At 41.0% G+C, this 22444-nt stretch overlaps 1 protein-coding gene across 4 annotated transcripts in view; it reads left to right on the top strand.

Annotated features, from left to right (window-relative positions):
- Vcan (versican) overlaps window positions 1-22444 on the top strand; it is a 104400-nt gene that overhangs the window by 10862 nt on the left and 71094 nt on the right. For all 4 annotated transcript variants that reach the window (XM_004651640.3, XM_045133500.1, XM_045133499.1 and 1 more), the window contains exons 2-5: window positions 358-433; window positions 8151-8525; window positions 12702-12876; window positions 12960-13087. In XM_004651640.3, the coding sequence (XP_004651697.2) occupies window positions 364-433; window positions 8151-8525; window positions 12702-12876; window positions 12960-13087 (748 nt within the window). In that variant the 5' untranslated portion in view covers window positions 358-363. The remainder of the gene's footprint in view (window positions 1-357; window positions 434-8150; window positions 8526-12701; window positions 12877-12959; window positions 13088-22444) is intronic.

Genomic DNA, 22444 nt, shown 5'->3' with positions numbered 1-22444 from the left:
ATCTGCGGGTTCCTGGCCCCTAGTGACTTCCTCTGTGATCTGCGGGTTCCCGGCCCCTAGTGACTTACTCTGTGATCTCTGTTCTTCCTGTAGCCTGCCAGGCTGTGGATGGATGCGTATAACCATTGTGTTACATGTCCCCCAAATTGCATTCGGTAATTGTTTTGTTGACTACTGCCTTAGGTGAAATTCAAGCTAAACATTAGAATGTTGTGACAACTCCTCCTGTTACAAGTCTCCTGGTTTTACCATCCAAGAGCAGCCACTTCTTTTATTACCTATGGTGCTCAAGTCACATGTCCTATGCCAGCTACTACCCTGGGTGTTTGTGATTTACTCTGTTTTCTTCCCTTCTAGGACAAGATGCCGATAAATATACAGAGGATCCTGTGGGTGTGCTCAGCCTTAATAGTGACCCATGCTCTACCTAAAGGTGAGTGGTAGCAGCTCCTTTGTTGTTGGTGAACTTGGAATTCAAGTGCTGCGGAAAGGAGTGACAATGTGAGACCACAGAATCTTTTAAAATCTGTTTGGTGCTAAATAAAATTATATTATAACCAAAGCATTTTATCTAAATAAATCAATCAAGACAAAAGGACAAATAGTTATTGGTGAGCTTTCTGTTTCTTCCCAGATTACTTTTGTTAATTGTGGAGTTTTTTTTAATTTATTTATTTGAAAGTGACAGATAGAAAGAGGAAGGGGTGGGGAGAAGGAGAATATGAGCGTGCCAGGACCTCGAGCCACCACAAAGGAACTCCAGATGCGTGCGCCCCCTTGTGCATCTGGCTAACATGGGTCCTGGGAAATCGAGCCTCGAACCAGGGTCCTTAGGCTTCACAGGCAAGCGCCTAACCGCTAAGCCATCTTTCCAGCCCCAATTGTGGGTTTTAACAGGGTCACCTTATGTAGTCCAGGCCGGGCCAGTCCTCATCATCCACTGTCCTTAGCTTCCTGAAAGCTGAGAGAACTGGCATGTACCATGACAGCTGATTCCTGAATTACTTCTGGACTGAGTGAAAAGGCTTGCATCTGGCATTGGGCATATTTTACAATTCTAACTTATTCAGTACTCCTCAAAGAATTTCCTACAACGAAGGAAGATCATTAAATATTCAGAAAACTAGAATGTGAAAAGATTCAAGAAGCTTAAAGGTTCATAGCCAGTGTTTGTACTTACCCCTCCTTTCCTTCTGTGTTGAGAGTCAATGGGGAAAGTGCCCACGCGCTCTGCTGTTCTTTCTTAGCTTTACGTCCTACATGCACCTAGTGAGGGTTCTATAATTCCAAGTGACATGTTTGTCTCTTTGAAGGGATGCACTGAAGATTTTGAAAGCTCTTCTGAGCTTCTTGCTTGGCTCTATCTCGTGTGCTTTCTAGACTCAACATCCATCTCCTTCTCACCCTTACCCAATGCTTCCATCGTTCTGGAATAATCTGAAATACATGGACTTTTATATTTTCTGATTTCCTTTTGCTTGGATCCCCCTCTCTTGTTATCTCTAGGTATATATTGATTTAATTTTCAAGACTTAGCACATTCCATTTTCATTTATCCACTCCGTATCTATCCATTCATTCACCCACCCGTGTCTTCCTACCCACTCACTCATTCATGTACCTTTCGACACTATTTCGAATGCTTCTTTGTATCAAGTACTATTCAAGATATTCAGGAATAGATCAGAGAGTGATTCACCCACTGTCCTGGTCTTCATTACACACACTTTTATTCCACAAACAAGAAACAAATAGAGAATCATTCTAGGTGTTTACTGGTTGATGAAAACCAAACTGAGCAACATCATAGACGATGGCCTGGGTTACAGGAGTTGGTAAGGGCTCCTTGAGAAAGGAACATGTGAGCTGAAGCCGGGCTACCAAGTATGGCCTTCAAGCAGGAGTGTAAGAAGTGTGCTGAGAAGGCAGAAGTCATGGCAGTTGGTCACAGTAGTGACCAAAGAGAAAGTAGGAGGCATGGACAGAGTGATAGGCAAATATCAGCTTGTATCAAAAGCAGCGTCACCCAGACATTTGGACTCATGGTGAATGGACGCTTACCATTAGTTCAGCAAAACAGCCACTGCCCATGCGTTACAAAGAGCAAGTTAAGGTGCTGAGAGGAGAACTTGCTTCCAGAACACCGGAGTGAAGAGGGCAGCCCACAGAGGCTGGCACCATCACCACTGTCTTCTGTGCATAAGTCTACTTTGAGCAGTGTGAATTTTAAAGAAGACAGGATTTGTTGTAAGTGCAGTAGAAAGCACTTATGAATCTCAATAATTGGAAGAAGTATTGATTAAAAAATTATTTACTTATGAGAGAAAGAGGGAGAGGGAGAGGGAGAGGGAGAGGGAGAGGGAGAGGGAGAGGGAGAGGGAGAGGGAGAGGGAGAGGGAGAGGGAGAGGGAGAGGGAGAGGGAGAGGGAGAGGGAGAGAGAAGAGAAGAGAAGAGAAGAGAAGAGAAGAGAAGAGAAGAGAAGAGAAGAGAAGAGAAGAGAAGAGAAGAGAAGAGAATGAATGGGCACACCAGGGCCTCTAGCGACTGCAAACACAGACACATGTGCCACCATTTGCATCTTGGGGAATTGCACCTGGGTCATTTGGCTTTGCAGGCAAGCACCTTAACTGCTAACTCAGGTCTCCAACCCTGATTAATGGTTTTTTTTTTAAACATTTTGTATTATTTATTTGCATGTATGTATGAGAGAGACAGAGAGAGAGAGAGGGAATGAATGGGTGCACCAGGGCCTCTTGATCCTGCAAAGGAACTCCAGACACATGCTCATGTTTTGCATCTGGCTCTACAAGCGTACTGGGGAATTGAACATGGGTGACAGGCTATATAAGCAAGTTCCTTTAACTGCTGAGCCATCACCCCAGGCCAACAAAAGTTTTTAAATATCCATTTTTGTTCTTCTGGGAATATTTGATTATAGGAGAATACAGCCAAATTCTTTTGGGGTGGGTGGGTTATTGTGACCACCTGCGTCTAGATCAGGTAGCTTACTTCAAGTGGTAGCCATGGTGAGGTGTGAATTGAATGTGTGCAGGGAGAGAACTCAGACCTACTAATGCATGGGATTGATGCATGCACAAGAATGCAGGATGAATTGATTTCTTAGTAGTCCTCTCCACTTCCCTACCTCTTCCTGGCCCTTGAAGCCTAGTTTAAAAGCCTTCCCTCCATATTTCTCCTGCCTTGTGCTGGTGTAACTGGTACAGCATATAGCCCACTCCAGTGATAAATTATGTCGTTACTTCCCCCAAGTAGCCAGTAAGCCATGAAAACGGTCCTTCTTGCCAGTGCATAACACTTTACATGTCACCTGGCTGAATGAGTGTGAAGCGTCAAGACCAGAGTGAATGATCCCAGGGGCAGAGTCAGGTTTCGCCATCTGTTAACTGCCCAGAGATTGTCTTCTTAACATGTCCCACGTAGCGAATGTGAAGGGAATGAAGAGAAGAACATTCAGTGAAGACAGGAGGGAGGAAGGGTCAGGATAAGGGGTTGTTGAATTTGGTGGCCAAACCTAGAAAGAGAAGATTACTGTTGCAGTCCGGTTCGCATTGCTGTTAGAAATCACCCAACCAAGAGTAGCTTCTGGGAAAAAGAGATTTATTTTGGCTTACAGGCTCGAGGGGAAGCTCCACGATGGCAGGGGAAAACGATGGCATGAGCAGAGGGTGGACATCACCCCCTGGCCAACATAAGGTGGACTACAGCAACAGGAAGGTGTGCCAAACACTGGCATGGGGAAACTGGCTATAAAGCCCTTAAGCCCGCCCCCAACAATACACTCCCTCCAGGAGGCATTAATTCCCAAATCTTCATCAGCTGGGAACCTAGCATTCAGAACACCTAAGTTTATGGGGGACACCTGAATCAAACCACCACAATTACCTTTCACTTAGGTTTAGACTTCATTCCACTTGAAATAGAGAACTGATACAAAATAAAATATGGTGTATTTCCCTCATAGAATTAAAAATAGCATTAAGACCAATAATATTAAGTAAACTCTTTGACCACCATTAAATGATATAATTAATTTCGGGAAGATTTTGAAAGAATTTCCTGTGAGAGACAAAAGTGGAAAATATAAAATTCACATAAAACAAATTTGCTGTTTTTCATGGGATAGACAACATTAAGTTGTGGAATCCAAACAAGTATTTTCTCTTGTCTAAAGGTTTATTTATTCTCAGAAATACAAGAGTCAAAAACTAACATTAAGAGACACTTTTCCATTTGCATTAATAATACGTAATATTATTATAAGCTATCTTAATTATTGATAATTTACCCATTTTATTGTTCTCCTTACAGTAGGAAATAGAATACAGTTGTGAGTTCATTAATGAGAGAGGAATCAAGAGTATGAAAATTTAAATATCTTCCATTGTATATTTATTTAGCTAAGGTCTCTGGGTATACACGGGCATACAGTTGGGATTTACAACATTTATATTGTGAAGAATCTACTAACACAATAGAAGGAAACTGATCATCCATTATTGAGAGATTTCTCCCCTACTGTACTCATTAATATGACAAACTGTGGGCTCAGTGATCGTTTTTTGTTAAGATACCTTTTTAAAAATTAGTATTTATTTATTTATTTATTTGTGTGTGTGTGTGGGGGGGGAGAAACAGATAGAGAGAATGGGCATGCCAGGGCCTCAAGCCATTGCAAATTAACTCCAGATGCATGCGCCACCTTATGCATCTGTCTTATGTGGGTCCTGGGGAATTGAAACTTGGTCCTTCGTAAGGCGCTTCTAAGGCAGGCACCTTAACTGCTAAGCCATCACTCTAGCCCAGGATACATTTTTATTTAGTTGCATTGTCAGAGTTTTGCATATCCTCCAGGTAGCAGCTAAAAGAAATGTTTATAGTCTTTTCACATTATACCCTAAGCTACTAAATTTTTGTCATCAAATATGTAAACTTAGTTAAATTTGTTATTGTCACTCAGTGAGTTAAGAGCCAAGATTTAATACCTAAAAGGTTTGACTACAGCTTTTTGTTAATTTGTTAAAATTGGATTATATATGAACCATATATGTGTGTGTGTGTGTGTGTGTGTGTGTGTCTCAGATCACAGCTTTTAATTATCATATGCAAATAAAAAGATAGAACCATAAATATTTCTTGGGAAATTTGTTCCAATGTGTCTTACATGATAGCAGTTATTAGTGGCTGCTTCAAGTTCCAGAAACCTTCCTGCTTGACAGTTATGGCTAAACATCATGTCTGCCCTTATGCACCTGAAATTGTGAAAGAATTTATCAATAAATATTAAAGAATTAGAAAAGCCTTTCTTTAAGGAGTTGATAGAGTCTTATAATTTCTACGATAATTGAAATTGATGTTAATTTTTTAAAATATTCTACTTAAAAGCAATATTTCACTTGTGGTAAAGTCACTTAATTTTATTTGTGGTGAATGATTCTATAGGAAAGAGAGTGAGTGTTACCAGGACCTATGGTGAGCATAAAATTCAATATTAATTTTCACAATTCTCATCTCTTAAAATCCTTAGTTTTGGCTAAAACCAAACCCAGATGTCTTTGTCATGTTGCTGAGTGTGAACTCAAGGAATGTGCATGCGGTAGGGAGTGGGTGTAGGTCCTCTCCTATGGACGTGGTGGATATATGAAAGGGATTCTGGGACTTTGAAAAAACTTCAGCTCAGATAATGATTAAAACACTACCAAAGTAAGCTGGGTCCTGAATCTAAGAAGGAATTCGAATGAAGGCTGCTCATGCAGTTTACCTTAGAGGTAGCAAATGAAATCAACTTATCCCAGAACTAAAGATATTTGGTTAGGGTCCTAGAGGGATTGCTCAATGGGTACAGTGCTTGCCATGCAAGCATGAGGTCGAGAGTGCCTATCCCCAGAACCAAGGGCAAGGCTGGGCACTGTGGTGGGTGCATAGAATTCCAGTGCTGGGGAGGCAGAGACAAGGAGCCCTGTGGGCTTGCTGGCTAGCTAATGCAAGACAAAGGGTGAAGTTTGGGTTTTTTAGCAAGATACCCTGTATGAAGTAATAAGGCAGAGCACAACCCAGGAAGACCCCGATGCTCACTTCTGGCTTCCGCAAGCATGTGCAGAAACCTGCCTGCACATGCACATGCACCTACACATATAAACATGCCTCACACGTGCACATCACATATGCACACATGGAAAACAAACTAACTTAGTTGGGCATAAAGAGACAAGTGATCTGGCTCAGTTCTGTGCCCAGCCAGCGGGATGTTCTCCGTCCTCTCAGAGGAACATGCTCTTCTCACTCTGAGGTTCAGCTGTAAGTTAGAGAGTTTGTAAGCCACAGAACCCATTAAGCATGGAACCATCACCTGGATACTACATTGCAAAATGCAATATGTCTAAGTAACTCTTCAAAGACTAACTTGAGGCAGCCAATAGGACACTTCATTCTTAATAGATCTTGCTAAGTGTCTTCTGAGCAAGTTATAATAAAAAGATTTATAAAAAGATAAACAAATGTGATGGCAATGACCATTGCAGTCTAGGAATGAGTTATTTCTATCATAATTACACTAGATATAATATTTATTTAATCTTTTTAGACTGTACAGGCCTGCCTTTATAGTTATTTTCATTTGTATTTATTTATTTGAGACAAGGTCTTTCAATGTAGCTCAAGGTAGTCTGAAATTTACTACGCAGCCGAGGCTGGCCTCCGCCTGCTCAAGGTCGGTCTTCCTCAAACGCTGGCTAACGGGCACTAACTAGCAAGCACACCATTTAGGCCCACCCTCTTTGAAGTAAATTTTAATGTTCAGGAAGGCAAATGTTTTCAAAGCCTGGAATTTCGCAGATGCCTGACTTTTCCCCAGCTGAATCTGAAGGGTTATCTTACCTGCTGTATCATTTCTGCATGTCCCACAATATGCAGACCACTAACTCGGTGCTAGCTAAACACCGTCTGGTAACGGGACACGTTGTCTCACTTCACACGGAGGCTGCCATTAGCTTCTTCATGAAGTGGGCATTCTTGTACAAATTAGCTCTACAGTAACAATAATTTCTGTTATCACAGACACCTCGTGTAACAAGGGTTATGTGGCTGGAGGAGGACTCAGGAGAAGAGAATGGGTTCCAGGAAGGGGAACTGCAGAGGTGTTGAATTGTAACCAGTGAATTCCTGTTCTATAAAGCCTAAGAGCTCACACAGGAAATGAGCATGTTGAGAGGGCCAGTGAACAGCAGCTCACCAAGAAGAGGGCTGCTGGGCAGAGACTGCCACGGGGGCTGGTATTACAACGAGTCTCTTGTTTAAAGGGGCCAAGTTGTCCCTAAGCTTTATTCTTAGTTTTTCTAATGTGTCAACTATCTCAAATAATTTTCAATTTTGACCTGCAAACATAATTATCACCTCTTTACTGCTTCTCTTAACACTGGTCTTTCTAATTTTCTCTTCTCTTTCTCTTCAAAATCTTATTTACCTATTTCTGCATTTATGTGCATGTAGGTGCATGTATGAGTGTGTGCGTGCGTGCATGCGTGAGTGTGTGTGTGTGTGTGTATGCTCCGGGGTCTTGTCACTGCAAACATTTGCTGGATTCTTACATGACTTTTCCACTATGGCCTACATGGATAGCTTAGGAAATCAACCTGGGTTGGCAGACTTTGCAAACAAATACCTTTATCAACTGAGCCATCTTGCAGCCCCTCTTTTTTTCTCTGAGATAGATCAACACTGTAGTCTAAGCTAGACTGGAACTCAGGACAGTCTTCCTTCCTCAGCCTCCAGAATACTGTAACTATAGACATGTTTGTGTGTCTTTCAATTTTCCTAGCTTACCCTATTCCTTCTGCCCTTGATGGCATAGCTTTCCTTGCCTTATTTTGCTTTTCCCCTCATGTTAAACACTATGTGATCAATGCTTATAAATGAGCTTTACATTTCAATGTACAAAATGAGCTTTATTAAACTGTTTTTTCCATAAAACATTTTTGAAATCCCATAGTACTGTCTTTATGTAAAATCATTCTAATTGTTTCATTCTACATGTAACCAAAACCCTGGGTGCATTTCTTACGCTCTCACACATTTAGTAGACTTAATTAGCTCTCTTCCCAAATGCTAATGTGATGTTTTCTCTTTCATCTAGACAAAATGGAGAAGAGCCCACCTGTTAAGGGCTCTTTGTCCGGAAAAGTCAGCCTACCTTGTCATTTTGCCACCATGCCTACCTTACCACCTGGTTATAATACAAGCGAATCTCTCCGAATCAAATGGTCTAAGATGGAAGTGGACAAAAGTGGAAAAGATTTAAAGGAGACGACTGTTCTGGTGGCCCAAAACGGGAATGTCAAGATCGGTCAGGAGTACAAAGGGAGAGTGTCAGTGCCGACCCATCCCGAGGACGTGGGCGATGCCTCCCTCACCATTGTCAAGCTCCGGGCCAGCGATGCCGGCGTTTACCGCTGCGATGTCATGTATGGCATTGAAGATACTCAGGACTCCATGTCACTGGCCGTGGATGGTAAGACTTTCAGATGGTGGCACATTATGACACCTGGTGTAAAAGCGGCAGAGAATATTCAAGGGTGACTGTTGCTCAGGGTGTGAACAAGTGGAAAACACATTCATCAATCCAACAGTCCTTGCCTTTTACCAAAATTGACCTGTAACTCATTCAGAGGTCAATGCAGGTGGCATTTCATGAAACAACTTCAATGACAATGCATTTAAGTGTAACACACCAGGAATAATGAATACCTCAATATATGACATATAGGTCAATATTAATTACTTCAGAGTTAAGACCTACAAATGGTTAATTTTCCTTTTTTTATTTTAATTTTTGATACTTTCATTAATTATAGACAATAAGCCCTAATTATTCCCTCCCCTTCCTCACTTTCCCCTTCACAACTCCACTCCATAATATCCCCTCCCCCGCTCTATCAGCTTCTCTTTTATTTTGATGCCATTAGTTTTTCCTCCTATTATAATGGTCTTGTGTAGGTAGTGCCAGGCACTGCAATGTCATGGATATCCAGGCCATTTTGTGTCAGGAAGAGTGTATTGTAAGGAGTCCCACCCTTTCTTTGGCTCTTACATTCTTGCTATCACCTCTTGAGCCTTGGAGGTGTGATAGATATTTCAGTGCTGAGCACTCCTCTGTCACTTCTTCTCAGCACCATGGTGCCTTCTGAGTCATCCCAAGGTCACCACCATCTGAAACAAGAAGGTTCTCTAACCAAAGGTGAGAGTAGGATTAATATATGGGTATGAACATTAAGAGAAGTGCTTACTGGGCAGTTTGGTGAACTTCATATATGCATTTAGCCAGATACCAACAGGTGTTACATTCTAGGGCTCATAAGTTCTCCCATCATAGGTTTTCAGTACCAGCATGTATTCCCTCTGGTGCAACAGGCCTCCCGTCCAAGTAGAGAGCAGTTGGTTTCCCCCATAACAGACATGCCACTATTGCATACTTTGGCTCGTTTGGCATGCTTGGCAAAACTTAAGGCTGCAGTGTCCACTGTTGTTTATCTCCACTGATGACTTCTCTCTCTCCCATGGAGCTGCATACAACATAACTCTTCCAGCTTTCTGTCAGCTGGTTTACATGGAGGAGGTTTTCAGCTCAGCTCTAGCAGGATTTCTCAGTGACCTTGCAGCCCAAGCATGTGGAGTCTTTAGCAATAAAGTCTTACCTTCTACTCCTGGTGGGAAACCAACAGGCTCAGCAATGGCCTATAATGTTTTGTGGGCATCATGGACCTCCCTGGTCAACAATTTACTGGAAAGTATCCCTTTCCCACCACTGAAAATCTTGTAGTAACAATCTATGGCTTCTGGATGTGCCATGATCCAAAAAAAATGGCTTCCATATGACTTATTCGTACCCTCTTAGATTTCTGACTAACCCTCTCTCTTCCCTGACATTGCCTTTCACCCCAGTAATCTGTTCTTCTACTTGCTTCTATGCAACACCGTCCCCTTCGTCCTCCCTTGGCCTCCCTCCCCTGTAACCCTTTCCAGCTTACTGGACCCTGCTACAGAGGTGATTTTATGTTTTAATTTTGACATATAAATAATTTTGATAAATAAATAAAATATTAACGAAAACTTACATTGAAGTAATAATCTGTTGTTTAGTAAGTGTCATAATACATATCTCAGTGTTTTAAAATGCAGTATTGATTTGAATTTTGAATGTAGTCAGAGAATAAAACAAACAACAAAATATAACGTTAACACGCTACTTCTCAGCTCTTAAGTTTTAGAATGAGGCTTTTGAGCTTTACCCTCCTTTTAGTGGTAGCTTATGTGTCACTTGAGTTCAAGTTAGAAGAAAAAGCAAAGAAGAATTGCTTTAATTGGGCATACACATAATGGCACAGGCCTTGGAAGCAGAGTGTTTTGGCAAGTTATTATGCAAAAGCCTAATACTCAGACATGATGAGACAGATTTTCTAAACTTCCTTCCCTATAAAATACCTACCTTTCAGATATATATAAAAGGTCTTTCATTGAAACTCTTTCTTGTTCAGCCAGAAGGAAATACTTTGAATTTCAGGTACAACGAACAACCTTCCCCAGCATCATTAAACATTAAATTCTATTGCTTCTTTTTATACAACTATTTTTATGTTGTCCATTTATCAACCAAATGTACCAAGTTCTAACCTCTGGACTCTTCTGACCTTTTCATCATTAACTTTAGTGAGCTGAATCTTGTATCACAGTTATCTCATATATCTCTTATATATGACATAAATCACATATTTTTGAATTTTAGTAGGATCAATGCAATAAATAAGTGAAAAATTATATCCATACATATGCACATACATATATTCACTTTTTAAAGTTCCCCAAGGAATTAATAGCGTCTTACAATTTTTTATCATTAAAGAATTAGCAATGGATTTGCTTGCCTCTTGTAGCTGTGAAACAATGAATATCCTATCTTCTACCTAATCTCCTTAGCCCCATGGGGTCTTCAAATTATTACAATTGCAGACTTTGCAGAGATTGATGTTCCCTGTTCCTCCCCCTTACTAGAAATATTCAGTGTCTATGGAAGATTTTTAATTATTAAGAATATTACTTAAGCTTTGTTCAACATAAAACTAACTTAAAACCATTCAAGTTCTCACTTCAGTCTTAAAGATCATTTGACACTCTCATGATTACTAGATAGCCGACTATGTGCTTCCATACAATTTTAGAAAGCTTTTATAATGATATAACTTGGCATTTGATGACAGTTTGAGTCAAAAAAGATTAGACATAGGAAAATGGCTTTGAGTTGTTAGTCATTTACTTGGTGCCACGCAGATCCCTTTGTCTTGACACTGATCGAGATGTTTATCTCCCAAATGCTGTTCTGCTTCTCCACAGTTCCTTTAGGGAGTCATTCTTATCTTGAAACACACACGAAGTAAGGAAAGAACAGGAGAGAGAGTCTGATACCAAGTTAGACCATGGGATACAGACCTGTCAATCTCAGGAAAATAGTGTTAGAAGAGGATGGAATATATCTTGAAAACCAAAATTCATTTCAAACAACAAGAAAAATTTATTCATAGGCCCAGTTGCCCCAATTTCTGCTTTTCAATGATTTCCTTTTCACATTAGTTTGCCTCATTTTGATGTCTTGTAGAAAAAGTATCATGACATTAATGCCATTTAAGAATAGAAATAGTCTTGTTGAAATGGAAAGAAAGGACCAATAGCTTCACCCCTTAATTGTTCGTACTCTGCCCTTTTGACAATTTCTTGAAACCTAGAACACATTTTGTAAGCACTCATTTAGGACATCCTTAAAATACAACTAAGTGGAATATGAGGCAAGTGCCAGAATACTTTGCTTCAAGTTGAGTAAGCTGGAGAACTTTATTTCAGGCCATTGTTGAAATTAAGAAAAAAAAATGTGTGTTTTTATCATTCATAGCAAAGTTGTTAAATCATGCTAGTCAGTGACTATGTCATATATTTGAATAATGTATAGTCATTTATTTAATTACTTAATACATTTTAAATAAACTATATCATTTTAATTTCATATTTGTCAAATGAAGTAGATAATATTAGATCTACTTGATAGGCGAGAAAGCTAAGGCTCAGAAAGTGAGTTGTGTGAGTAGACAGGAAGCCGCCGACTGGAGTAAGCCTTGTCATTTACACATGCTTGGGCATCTTTCCTGTCTTGTCATGTGAGCTCTGAACGTCACCAGTGCAGTGTCGTGTGTCTGGGGTAGTGCTGCTGGTCAGTACTTTCTGGGGCAGGTGAGTGTTTCATGCCTTCCTATTGGCTTAATTTTGTGTAAAATCACAAAGTAGGAGAGATTGAGTCTGTATTTGCCTTAACTCGACATTTTTTGAAGAGTTATTTTGTTATAGGTGCCCACGTTTCAAAAACGAGGTTCAATACTGTCTGCAACTATCCATCTGTTAGGACTTTAAGACTAAAACCCCAAACGTCTGTCCACATGGTCCCAGGAAATGCCTGGCACAAAATTTTCTAAAGAAATAGAATATCATTTTTTAATCACCTCAGATAAATTGGAGCTTTGCACAGTAGCAATAAGGAATTACAGTGTTATTACGGTGACAATTAGTTTCAAATGTTGCTTCAGAGGGAAATCCTACCCCGTGCAGTGGGCGGTTTGACCGTGCCTGTCTGCTGCTGTCTTCGCAGGGGTTGTGTTTCACTACAGGGCGGCAACCAGCAGATACACTCTGAACTTTGAGGATGCCCAGAAGGCTTGCTTGGACATTGGGGCCGTTATAGCTACCCCAGAGCAGCTCTTCGCTGCCTATGAAGACGGCTTTGAGCAGTGTGATGCAGGCTGGCTCTCTGATCAGACTGTCAGGTGAGAGCCCGGGGCTGCAAGCTTTGCCTCATTAGTCAGTGAGTGAGAGGAAAATAATGCTCACTAGTCCTTTGCTTCTTCAGATACCCCATTCGGGCTCCCCGAGAAGGCTGTTATGGAGATATGATGGGGAAGGAAGGGGTCAGGACCTATGGATTCCGTTCTCCCCAGGAGACCTATGACGTGTACTGTTACGTGGATCATCTGGATGGTAAGCAGTTTAACTTTCCTTTTTTTAAAAAAAATTTTTATTTATTTGCAAGCAGAGTGAGATAGAGAGAAGAGAGACAGACAGAGAGAGAATGGGCACACCAGGGCCTATAGCCACTGCAAATGAACTCCAGATGCACATACCCCTTGTGCATCTGGCTTACATGGGTCCTGGGGGTATTGAACCTGGGCCCTTTGGCTTCACAGGCAAACACCTTAACTGCTAAGCCATCTCTGCAGCTCAAGAAATTTGGCTTTCCAAAGCCTCATTTGGACCGCCAAAGCTGAGGCAAGCCCAGAAGCACAGCAATAGAGCACGTCCTTGGGTGTGTTTGGATTCCACAGAGCAGCACTTGGTTGTAATGACTGTAAAGCAAGCCCACATTCAAGCGGGAAGGCAGGAAGCAGTGTGGAAGTGGTCACGCGGCTGGAAGGTCATGCCTTCCCTCTCCTCAAGCTGCTCTTGGACTGCTTCCACACACTTTTAGAGCATCCAGAGGAGAAAAGGTGTAAGGATGGCACCTATTCTAGTGACAACTTCCAGTTAAACCTCTGCAATGATAAATCACTGTGAATCCAGGTTCTGGTGGACACCCCTAAACTCAACTAAAAACGCTATAAACTGTCCCAGGAAGGGATGTCAGCTTTCTCCCCAAGTTTCCCTTGTTAGTTGAATAGTCAGAGCAATCATTCAACCATCCCACTCATTCCAAACCACATTAACATGCCTACTGTGTGGTAAATGGTTTGCTGTTTACTCGGAACATGAAGGTAGGCTAGATAAAGCCCTCTCTTCAAGATGTACCCTGTAATTTGGGCTCCGACATTTATCTCTGCCTGCATGGAGTCACCACCATCTAACGGGCTCCATGGAGTTTTATAATAAAAGGCACATGGAATTGGAGAAGTTTCTATGACTTTTGAAATGGGCATTAATTTGTAGGAACGTGTATCTTAGAAGTAATGTTAAACTGAATTATATTTGTAATTTTGGCTGGAAGCACTAGAATGACCTCAATTTTTTTTTTTTTTTAATGTGTAAAAAGAGGTTGGATGAGATAATTGCTGAGTCCCTTCCAACATTAAAATTCGGTGATTGTATTTATTTGGTGTTTTTGCTTGTTTGTTTTGAGATGGAGCATGCCTGTGGTGGCCAGTTTGGCCTCATACTTCAGTCTCAAGGGTCCTTCTGCTCAGCTTTCTACTAGCTGGGACGAGAGCCTTGTGCCACTTTTTCTGATCAGAGATTCCGCAGTCCTAGCAATTGAATGAACAGCTACAGGATGTGTAGACTAGATTATGAGCAGCTCACATTTTCCCTAATACACCAAGTAATATTGTTGAGGAGGGATTGTTTTCAAGAAGGGTGTTTAAGTGAGCTTGCTACTTTAATGTTCTTGCTATCACAATCATTTGAAATTTCTGTATTTTCTAACTCAAAATTTCAGGTGCCAGCAGCTTTAACTTTTGTATAGGGGCAAAAGAAACCATATATGATGTCCTTGCCATTGTGGTTTCACACAAAAATAGAGATTTTTTTTCTTCCTTTTATTTCTGTTGTTTTAAAAGAAGCAGAATTGGAGATGATTGACTGGAGGCTGGTTTTAGTGAACAAACACTGCTGTTTCAGTAAGGTGGAAGTTTGTAAGACTGTTGGTTTAATTTAGAAGAATGTCTAGGAATAAACATGTCTGAAATGCTGGTAGTCCGGGAACTAAACCAGCAGCAGTTTTTGAAAAAGTGTATAAGAGAACTAATTGATTTGAAAGAACTTTACCAGCTATTGGTATGGAGGACATTCAGGTACAAGATCATGGCCACATTTAGATATGGAGCTTATGTGCTTGTGATGCCATAGGCAGAAGCACCCCAGGACTTCTTTGTATGTCTGGTCCTCAGTTTACCTGGATATAACCACTAGAACGTGGCTTTCATGGGGCCACAGGGATCCCCTCATCATGTGTGAGAAAGGAGCTGCTTCCCTCACCATTTATGTCATGTGTTAACCAGCATTTAGACATTAGTAGTGGTCAGAAGAGCTAGTCTTGTGATGTATGCAAGATTTGTCATGAATAAGATTTTATTTCACTTTTATAACAAAACCAGCAATTTCTGGCTATATAGTCCAGGCTGAACTCAAACTCACAATTCTCCTGCCTCAGCCTTCCTAGTGCTGGGATTAACAACATGTGCTTACTAACATTAATAGAAATCCTTCTACCTCCATAAGCATGGTCATTTCTAAGGCAAATGTTCTATGTAAAACTCATTTCTGCCCCAAAGCAATTCAAATGTATGGAATCAAGCTACTTGGGATAAATATTTCACAACTTTGATGACTAAAATCTTCTCATATAAAATAGAAATATAGTATGATATATTCAACATGAAAGTTGGAAGAGAAGGATCAAAATGAATTATGAGTAAATCTCTTTGTAAACTTAGTGGCAGCAAAGTATCAAGGCTGTTGTTTCATAGACATTCGATCACTGTGGAGCTAACCACATATTCATAAAGACATTGTTGTGGAAAGCCCTTCTTCCCTTGGAGTAATTAAGAAATCTTTGGACACTACTCATGTCTTTGAATTTGATATTGGCTGATGATATAAGTGGAGGGTCACATAATCATCCCTGTAAGGTTTCTGTCATTCCTTTGCTGAAGTGTATGTCATACTTTCAGCTAAAATGTGTGAATTAATAAAGTTTATTGTGGAAAGGTGATGACAGAAAATTATATCTCATGTCTTAATTATGGTGATAAGGATTATTTGATGGTGTTCCAGAATTTCTCATAAATTTCTGGTGCTGTGTATAAGACTGTAATAAATCCTACTTATATCAACTCTGTTTTGGGGAGCCAAGTATATGAAAGATGGTGGAAATTGTTGTAATCAGAGCTCTTCAGGTGCTTGTGGTGAGTATGATGGAACATGAGCCAGTATGAAATTACTTTAGATCAGAAGTTATATTATTTCAGATGGCCAAATGAGAAAGCCAGTTGAGTATAAGATAAAACCTTATTCAAATCTGGGCGTGGTGGTACATGCCTTTAATCCCAGCACTTGGGCGGAAGTGGTAGGAGGATCACTGTGAGTTCGAGGACATCCTGAGACTGCATAGTTAATTCCAGGTCAGCCTGGGCCAGAGTGAGATCCCACCTCTAAAAGCAAAACAAAACAAAACAAAACAAAACAAAACAAAACAAAACTTTTCAAAATGTCAATTAATGTTTTGTTTTAGTTTAATTATTTATCATGAAAAACAGCAAGATAACATTTTTCTTTCTTGTTTTATCAAGATATGCACTTTGACAGATGTATTCCTCTTAAAATTCAAATAGTTACATTAAGTTAAAATCAATCATTTTTCTGGCCATTTTTCTAAAGGAGCATTGATAGTGTAGTTGTGCATATGAATACAACTTTTAATTTTAATTTTTAAAAATAGCTGTGATGGATCAAACAACAATGGCATTAGTTATCCACCAGTGTGCATTTCAATACTAGTTTGTGTTATTATAAATGTTCTGTAAGTTGTGATGGAGTCACCATGGTCAGCAGAATAGTGACGGAGGCATAGGAAAGTGGATTACTCACAGTGGTCAATTCATTATCCCCTCCTTGCCTAACAACGCCCCAGGTCACAGTTCCCTGCCTCCTTATCTCTTGAGAAGGCCTGCTCACTGTTCTGGTGTCTCACCCTGGCTATTGTAGATGGTTAATGTAATGATCTCTCCTAAAGGAACTTTTCTATTCAACTTAACAAATGGGAATTTTCCCTTCCTCACCTTCCCCCCACTGCAAAAGCCCAATCAAGCCACTGCCTGAGATGGTTAATGTAATGATCTCTCCTAAAGGAACTTTTCTATTCAACTTAACAAATGGGACTTTTCCCTTCCTCACCTTCCCCCCACTGCAAAAGCCTGGTCAGGTCAAGCCACTGCCTGAGAACTCAGGCGGGCTGGGCTCTTCTCTTGAGTCAGCCCTGGCAGCTTGTGCTTTTCCCGGATGAAAGCTTCCATCTTTGCCTCAGAGTGGTTTGCATGGTCTTGGTCACCGCCAAACCTTGACAGTTTCGTAGATGTTATTTGGGACCAGAACACTATTACTAAAAATTTTTTTAGTAGAACTAGGTTTCAGAAAACAGGAGTATAGATGTCAAGAGTCACACAATCACCCTTCTTAGGAAGCAAGCTCTGTTTGCCATCAAGTAGTGGAGGAGCTATGGGAAGAGCTTCATAGTAGAGTGGAGAGGATCGACTCTCTCAGAAAAGTAGATGCGGGCTGGAGAGATGGCTTAGCGGTTAAGCGCTTGCCTGTGAAGCCTAAGGACCCCGGTTCGAGGCTCAGTTCCCCAGGTCCCACGTTAGCCAGATGTACAAGGGGGCGCACGTGTCTGGAGTTCGTTTGCAGAGGCTGGAAGCCCTGGTGCGCCCATTCTCTCTCTCTCCCTCTGTCTGTCTTTCTCTCTGTGTCTGTCGCTCTCAAATAAATAATAAATAAAAAAAAAAAAGAAAGAAAAGTAGATGCAAGATTGGGGATGTGGGTATTCCTCCCTTGATGAAGGGGTTCCGGTCCAAGAGACCTGCTGTAATCTACCAAACATCAGAGCACAGCAACACAGTGCATGCAGAATGAAGGCATTTACACCTATATGGGAACTTTGCTCTTTGAAAACTGTGTGTTAATGCCCATGCTAACATCATGAGAAGATGTAATATTGTATTTTGTTGGTACTATAAGAGGTGAAAATTCACAATTCAAAGTATGATTTCTACTAAATGCAAATTGCTTTCGCATCATCATGAAGTCTGGCAATCTTAAATGAAGCCGTAATTATTGGGGAGGGGCACCATTACCTAGGTATCTGAAGACAGTGCCCAAAGCAGACTTGAGAGGCACTCCCTTTCCTCAGCTGTAAGAGCAGGTGGGACCTCAGCTGCGCTCCGGCTCCGGCTCTACCATTTACTTCTTGTGAAGCCACATGCAAATTTTATATCTTTAAGCCTCACTTTCCTCTTCCATGACATTAGAACAGTGATAACATTTACTTTAAGCATGGCGCATAGATATCATGCGGAGCACTTGTTATAGTGTACAGCACAGAATTAGTGTTTAATAAATAACAGCCATGAGTACAGCTTTGGGCTTAAGAGAACTTCTTTGTTTCTACGGAATTCATAAGAAGAAGGAAAATGAAGATAAAAGTGTAACTTCATGGACTAGGTTCAATAAAGGTAAATTTTTCTCACAATGACTACTGTTGAATGCAGAAAGACGCCTGAGAAGCTGTCAATGCCTTCTCTAGAGGTGTCTTCACATTAGCCTCGATCTGAGATATTGTCGCTGTGCTGTTCTCTCACTCTCAGGCACAGCTCTCCAAAGGCTGCAAGGGATGAATGGAAGCAGGACACTCTGAAGAAACCATTACCTTAATGCTTAAGTATCATTGGTTGATTTAAAATGATGCTGTGGCAAAGTCAGAGGTCTTATGTTATTCCTAGTAAATTGTTTGAAATAACTTATACTCTTATATACAGTGTTGTCTCCTAAAGGCACAGAATTCATGGCATATCAGAGAAATATATAGAGAAAGTCATGGACACAAACATGACATGTCATCATTGAAACCACATTGTGAATTTGTCAGTTCTCTTTTTGTGGCTGGGTTGACAAAATACCTGACAGGAATCAGCTTGATGCGAGCTTCTTTCAGCTCATAGTTCCAGATTCTGCCCATCACGGCAGGGAACGTGTGACAGCAGGAGCTGCCATTAACTGGTCACACTGGGTCCCCAGGGAGGAAGCCCAGAGCAATGAACGCTGCTGTCCGGCTCCTTTGTCCACAGCCCAGGACCCCAGCTCTGTCTTCCCATGACCTGTGTTTTCTCGGTGACACTGCCCTTAAGGCTTTCTTTCACTTCCGTGAAGCAGCCTGCCATTCTGCCTTCCTGGCCTTTACACAGGCCAGTGACATGGTGGGGACTTCTCCTTGACTCTCACTTTCCCCTCATATCCCTTCCCTACGTTTCCTAAGTTCTGATGTTCTCTCACGTTTAACTCCTGAACCTTAAACACGCGACTGTAATCACCCTGCTGCAACACTGGCTTTCCCTTCTTTCTCTTGCTGGTCTATGTCGGGAGAAAGGGAGCTTTGCGAATGAAGGCATGCTTTCCATCCCCAGGTCGTCCTTCCCCCACCTGTAGGGATGCCATAGGTGGAGTTGGATAAATCAGTGAGTTGAAAATTTAATTATCCTCTTGTAAACTGTAATTTAACACCTCCGTGGGATGAGTGGAGCATAAAATACATCACAAGAACAAATAAAAAAATGAAAACTGTTGGGCTGGAGAGATGGCTTCGTGGTTAATTCACTTGTCTGTAAAAACCAAGGAACCAGATTCAATTCCTTGGAACCCAAGTAAGCCAGATGCACAAGGTGGCACAGGCCTCTGGAGTTTCTTTGTGGTGCCTACAAGCCCTGGTGCACCCATTCTCTCTCTCTCATAGCTAGACCAAAGAATGAAAAATTTGAGGGATTTAATTATGAAAAATGAAAACATTGATTTCTAACTTTGTACATCTAGCCTGAGCTTGCACTTGCCTTACTCCTTTGTGAATTATCTTGTGTTTCCTCTCTGGGGTTGATTCTCACAGATGGAAAGCATGCCTTTGACACTTCTTCAAGGACCTTCTCACAGTCATCAAGGCATTTAAGCACTGTACCATGACATTCCCTGATTCAACAGGTGCATTTTTTTCTCCCTTTCCAGTTCAGTAACATTTAAAATAAGCTTTTTTCATATGCAATACTTCAAAAACGATGATTCTTAAATCAGCAGTGGATCATCATAATGCTATTTTTCCTCTTTGACTTTCTCTTCTCTTTACTGATATCTCTCAGAAATAATTTCTGCCTGGAGATATTCCTTCCTGGTATTTCATAGTAGCTTCTCATTCATGACTTCCTAGTCCTTCTTCAAAGCAAATTGTCCTCTTCATGACTGGTTCTTTTACATCTGTTTACACATTATAGGTTAATATTTTCCTACTGCTTCCTGGTATCACAGCCCAGGAAACTGTCATCCTTATGCTATAAATAGAGTCAGAACTATCTCGGGCTGGAGAGATGGCGTAGTGGTTAAGCACTTGCCTGTGAAGCCTAAGGACCCCGGTTTGAGGCTCAGTTCCCCAGGTCCCACGTTAGCCAGATGCACAAGGGGGCGCACATGTCTGGAGTTCGTTTGCAGAGGCTGGAAGCCCTGGCGCGCCCATTCTCTCTCTCCCTCTATCTGTCTTTCTCTCTGTGTCTGTCGCTCTCAAATAAATAAATAAATAATTAAAAAGAAAACTATTTGCCTACCTGTTTTCTTGTAAGCTCCTTTACATATAAAAAGCTAAATTTTCAGTATAGATAATATGCTATTGACTAGGTCTTAAGGCTGGACTTGTTTCCAGCATTTTGCAGGCTTTGACTAGATTAACATCAGATCATGGAATTTCTATGATTATCTTCATCCCTGGTTATGTTCAGATTTCCTTTTAATTTTAATGGACTTTATAGCATATAATTCATAGAAAATATTACTGGTACAGATTTTAAAGATTAGTGCCTTGGAAGCTGGGAAGACAGCTCATCTGGTAAATTGTTTGCCTTGTAAGTGTAAGTGGACATGATGGTCCATCTCTCCTCCAAGCATTTGGGATTGCTGGGGCAAGGTGGTCAGCTAGACAAATGAAATCAGTAAGCCCCTGGTTCAAATGAGAGACTCTATCTCAATAAATATGGTGGACTACGATAGAGGAAGACATCCAATATCAACTTATGGCCTCCCCACACACATGTGCATGCATGTATACCATCCTCCTCCACCCCTCCCTGCTACACACACAGGAATCCAGGTCTTGTTCCCATACTGGGCTTGCTCACGGAAAGCCCCACGTCACGTAGAAGAGCTTCTCACAAACTGTGATTCAGTGAATGACTATGAGATTGGTTCTGGGTTTCAGAACCTATATAGTGCTGAACTGTCTTTTTTATTTTATTTTATTTTTTCCCATTCTCTAGAAATCAAAGAATCAGAGATTGTGCCTGTGGCTGGGGCTCCTCATACAGGTTTTGGAGATTAACACACTTTGCTGTGATTTAGGAATGAACTTTCAGTTGGTTATTTTGTGGTGTTTGGGTAATCCATCTAGCAGGTGACCAGGCATGGTATTGTCATACTGACAGCTCCTGTGGTCCATGGTCAGCCCACGGTCTCCATAAATGAGGTCATCGGTCAGCCTGTGGTCTCTGTAGACGAGGTCCTCGGTTAGCCCGTGGTCTCTTTAGATGGAAAGTGAGGATATGCACAAGTACACAAAGAAGGAAAACACCGTTTGTTTGCATTAATTTCTTTTAGCCCTCAGGGAAACCTTGTCAGACACTTTTTACTCTCTTTTTGAATAAGGAAATTACGGCGCAGAGAGGATCAATGATTAAGGCCTTTGTCCACATCCAGGGCAGTACGTTCTCAGCACACCCAAAGAGACCCTGCCCAGGTAGCAGGTGGTCTGACTAGTCAGGGAGATGAAATGTGTCCTCAGAGCCTCTTAAAGTCTTTTTCAGTCTGTTGCAAGTGTGTGCGCAGTAGTTCTGTTGAATTTTATGTATTCTTGTGACATTCAACTTTGCTGTACTTTTCTGAGTACAATTTATTTTTGGTGGATTTCTAGGATTTTCTATATATATAGTTTCTTTCATTTTGAAGTCTCATATAAATAGAAATGTATCAATATAAGTCATTTGAAACATGTGGCAGCAGTCACTTGTTTGAAAGAGTTCTGGATCCAAAGAGCTTCTTTGAAGAGTGCAGTGTTTTTTTACCCTTCTCCCTAGCTACAAAAACAAAACAAAACAAACAAACAAACAAAAAAAAAAACCAAGAAAACCAAAACTAGTCTTAATTCCTCCTTTTGACTTGAGGCCGTTCTGTGCCTGTAAAATGAAATAATCCATTCAGTCTGAAGTCTCAAACATCCAGAAATTTGTGAGAGCCTCTTTTTTACTTAATTAAAATCTACCACCCTATCAATGGGAGAGAAGGAGTTCAAACATTTGGAAGACCACAGAAACAAGCAGGACTTGTTGTGTCTTTAAATTGACATGCAGCATACTTGAGATCTCATGTAACACCACATTCACTACTATGCAGATCTGTTTTCAAATCACTGTAAACTGACTTATGAAACAATAATGCCATAGACACAAAACCTCAACAACCAGTTAGAGGTTCAAATTGCAAAGCCCAGTTCTGTGCTTTAAGCCACATTTTGCCTCTATGGGAGCATAATGCCAGTGACAAGCAGCTCGC

Source organism: Jaculus jaculus, chromosome 14 (genome assembly GCF_020740685.1).
Source record: "Jaculus jaculus isolate mJacJac1 chromosome 14, mJacJac1.mat.Y.cur, whole genome shotgun sequence".
NCBI classification, from domain to species: Eukaryota; Metazoa; Chordata; class Mammalia; order Rodentia; family Dipodidae; genus Jaculus; species Jaculus jaculus.
Note: the sequence above shows the minus strand (reverse complement) of the source record. Positions and strands in the feature narration are given on the sequence as shown.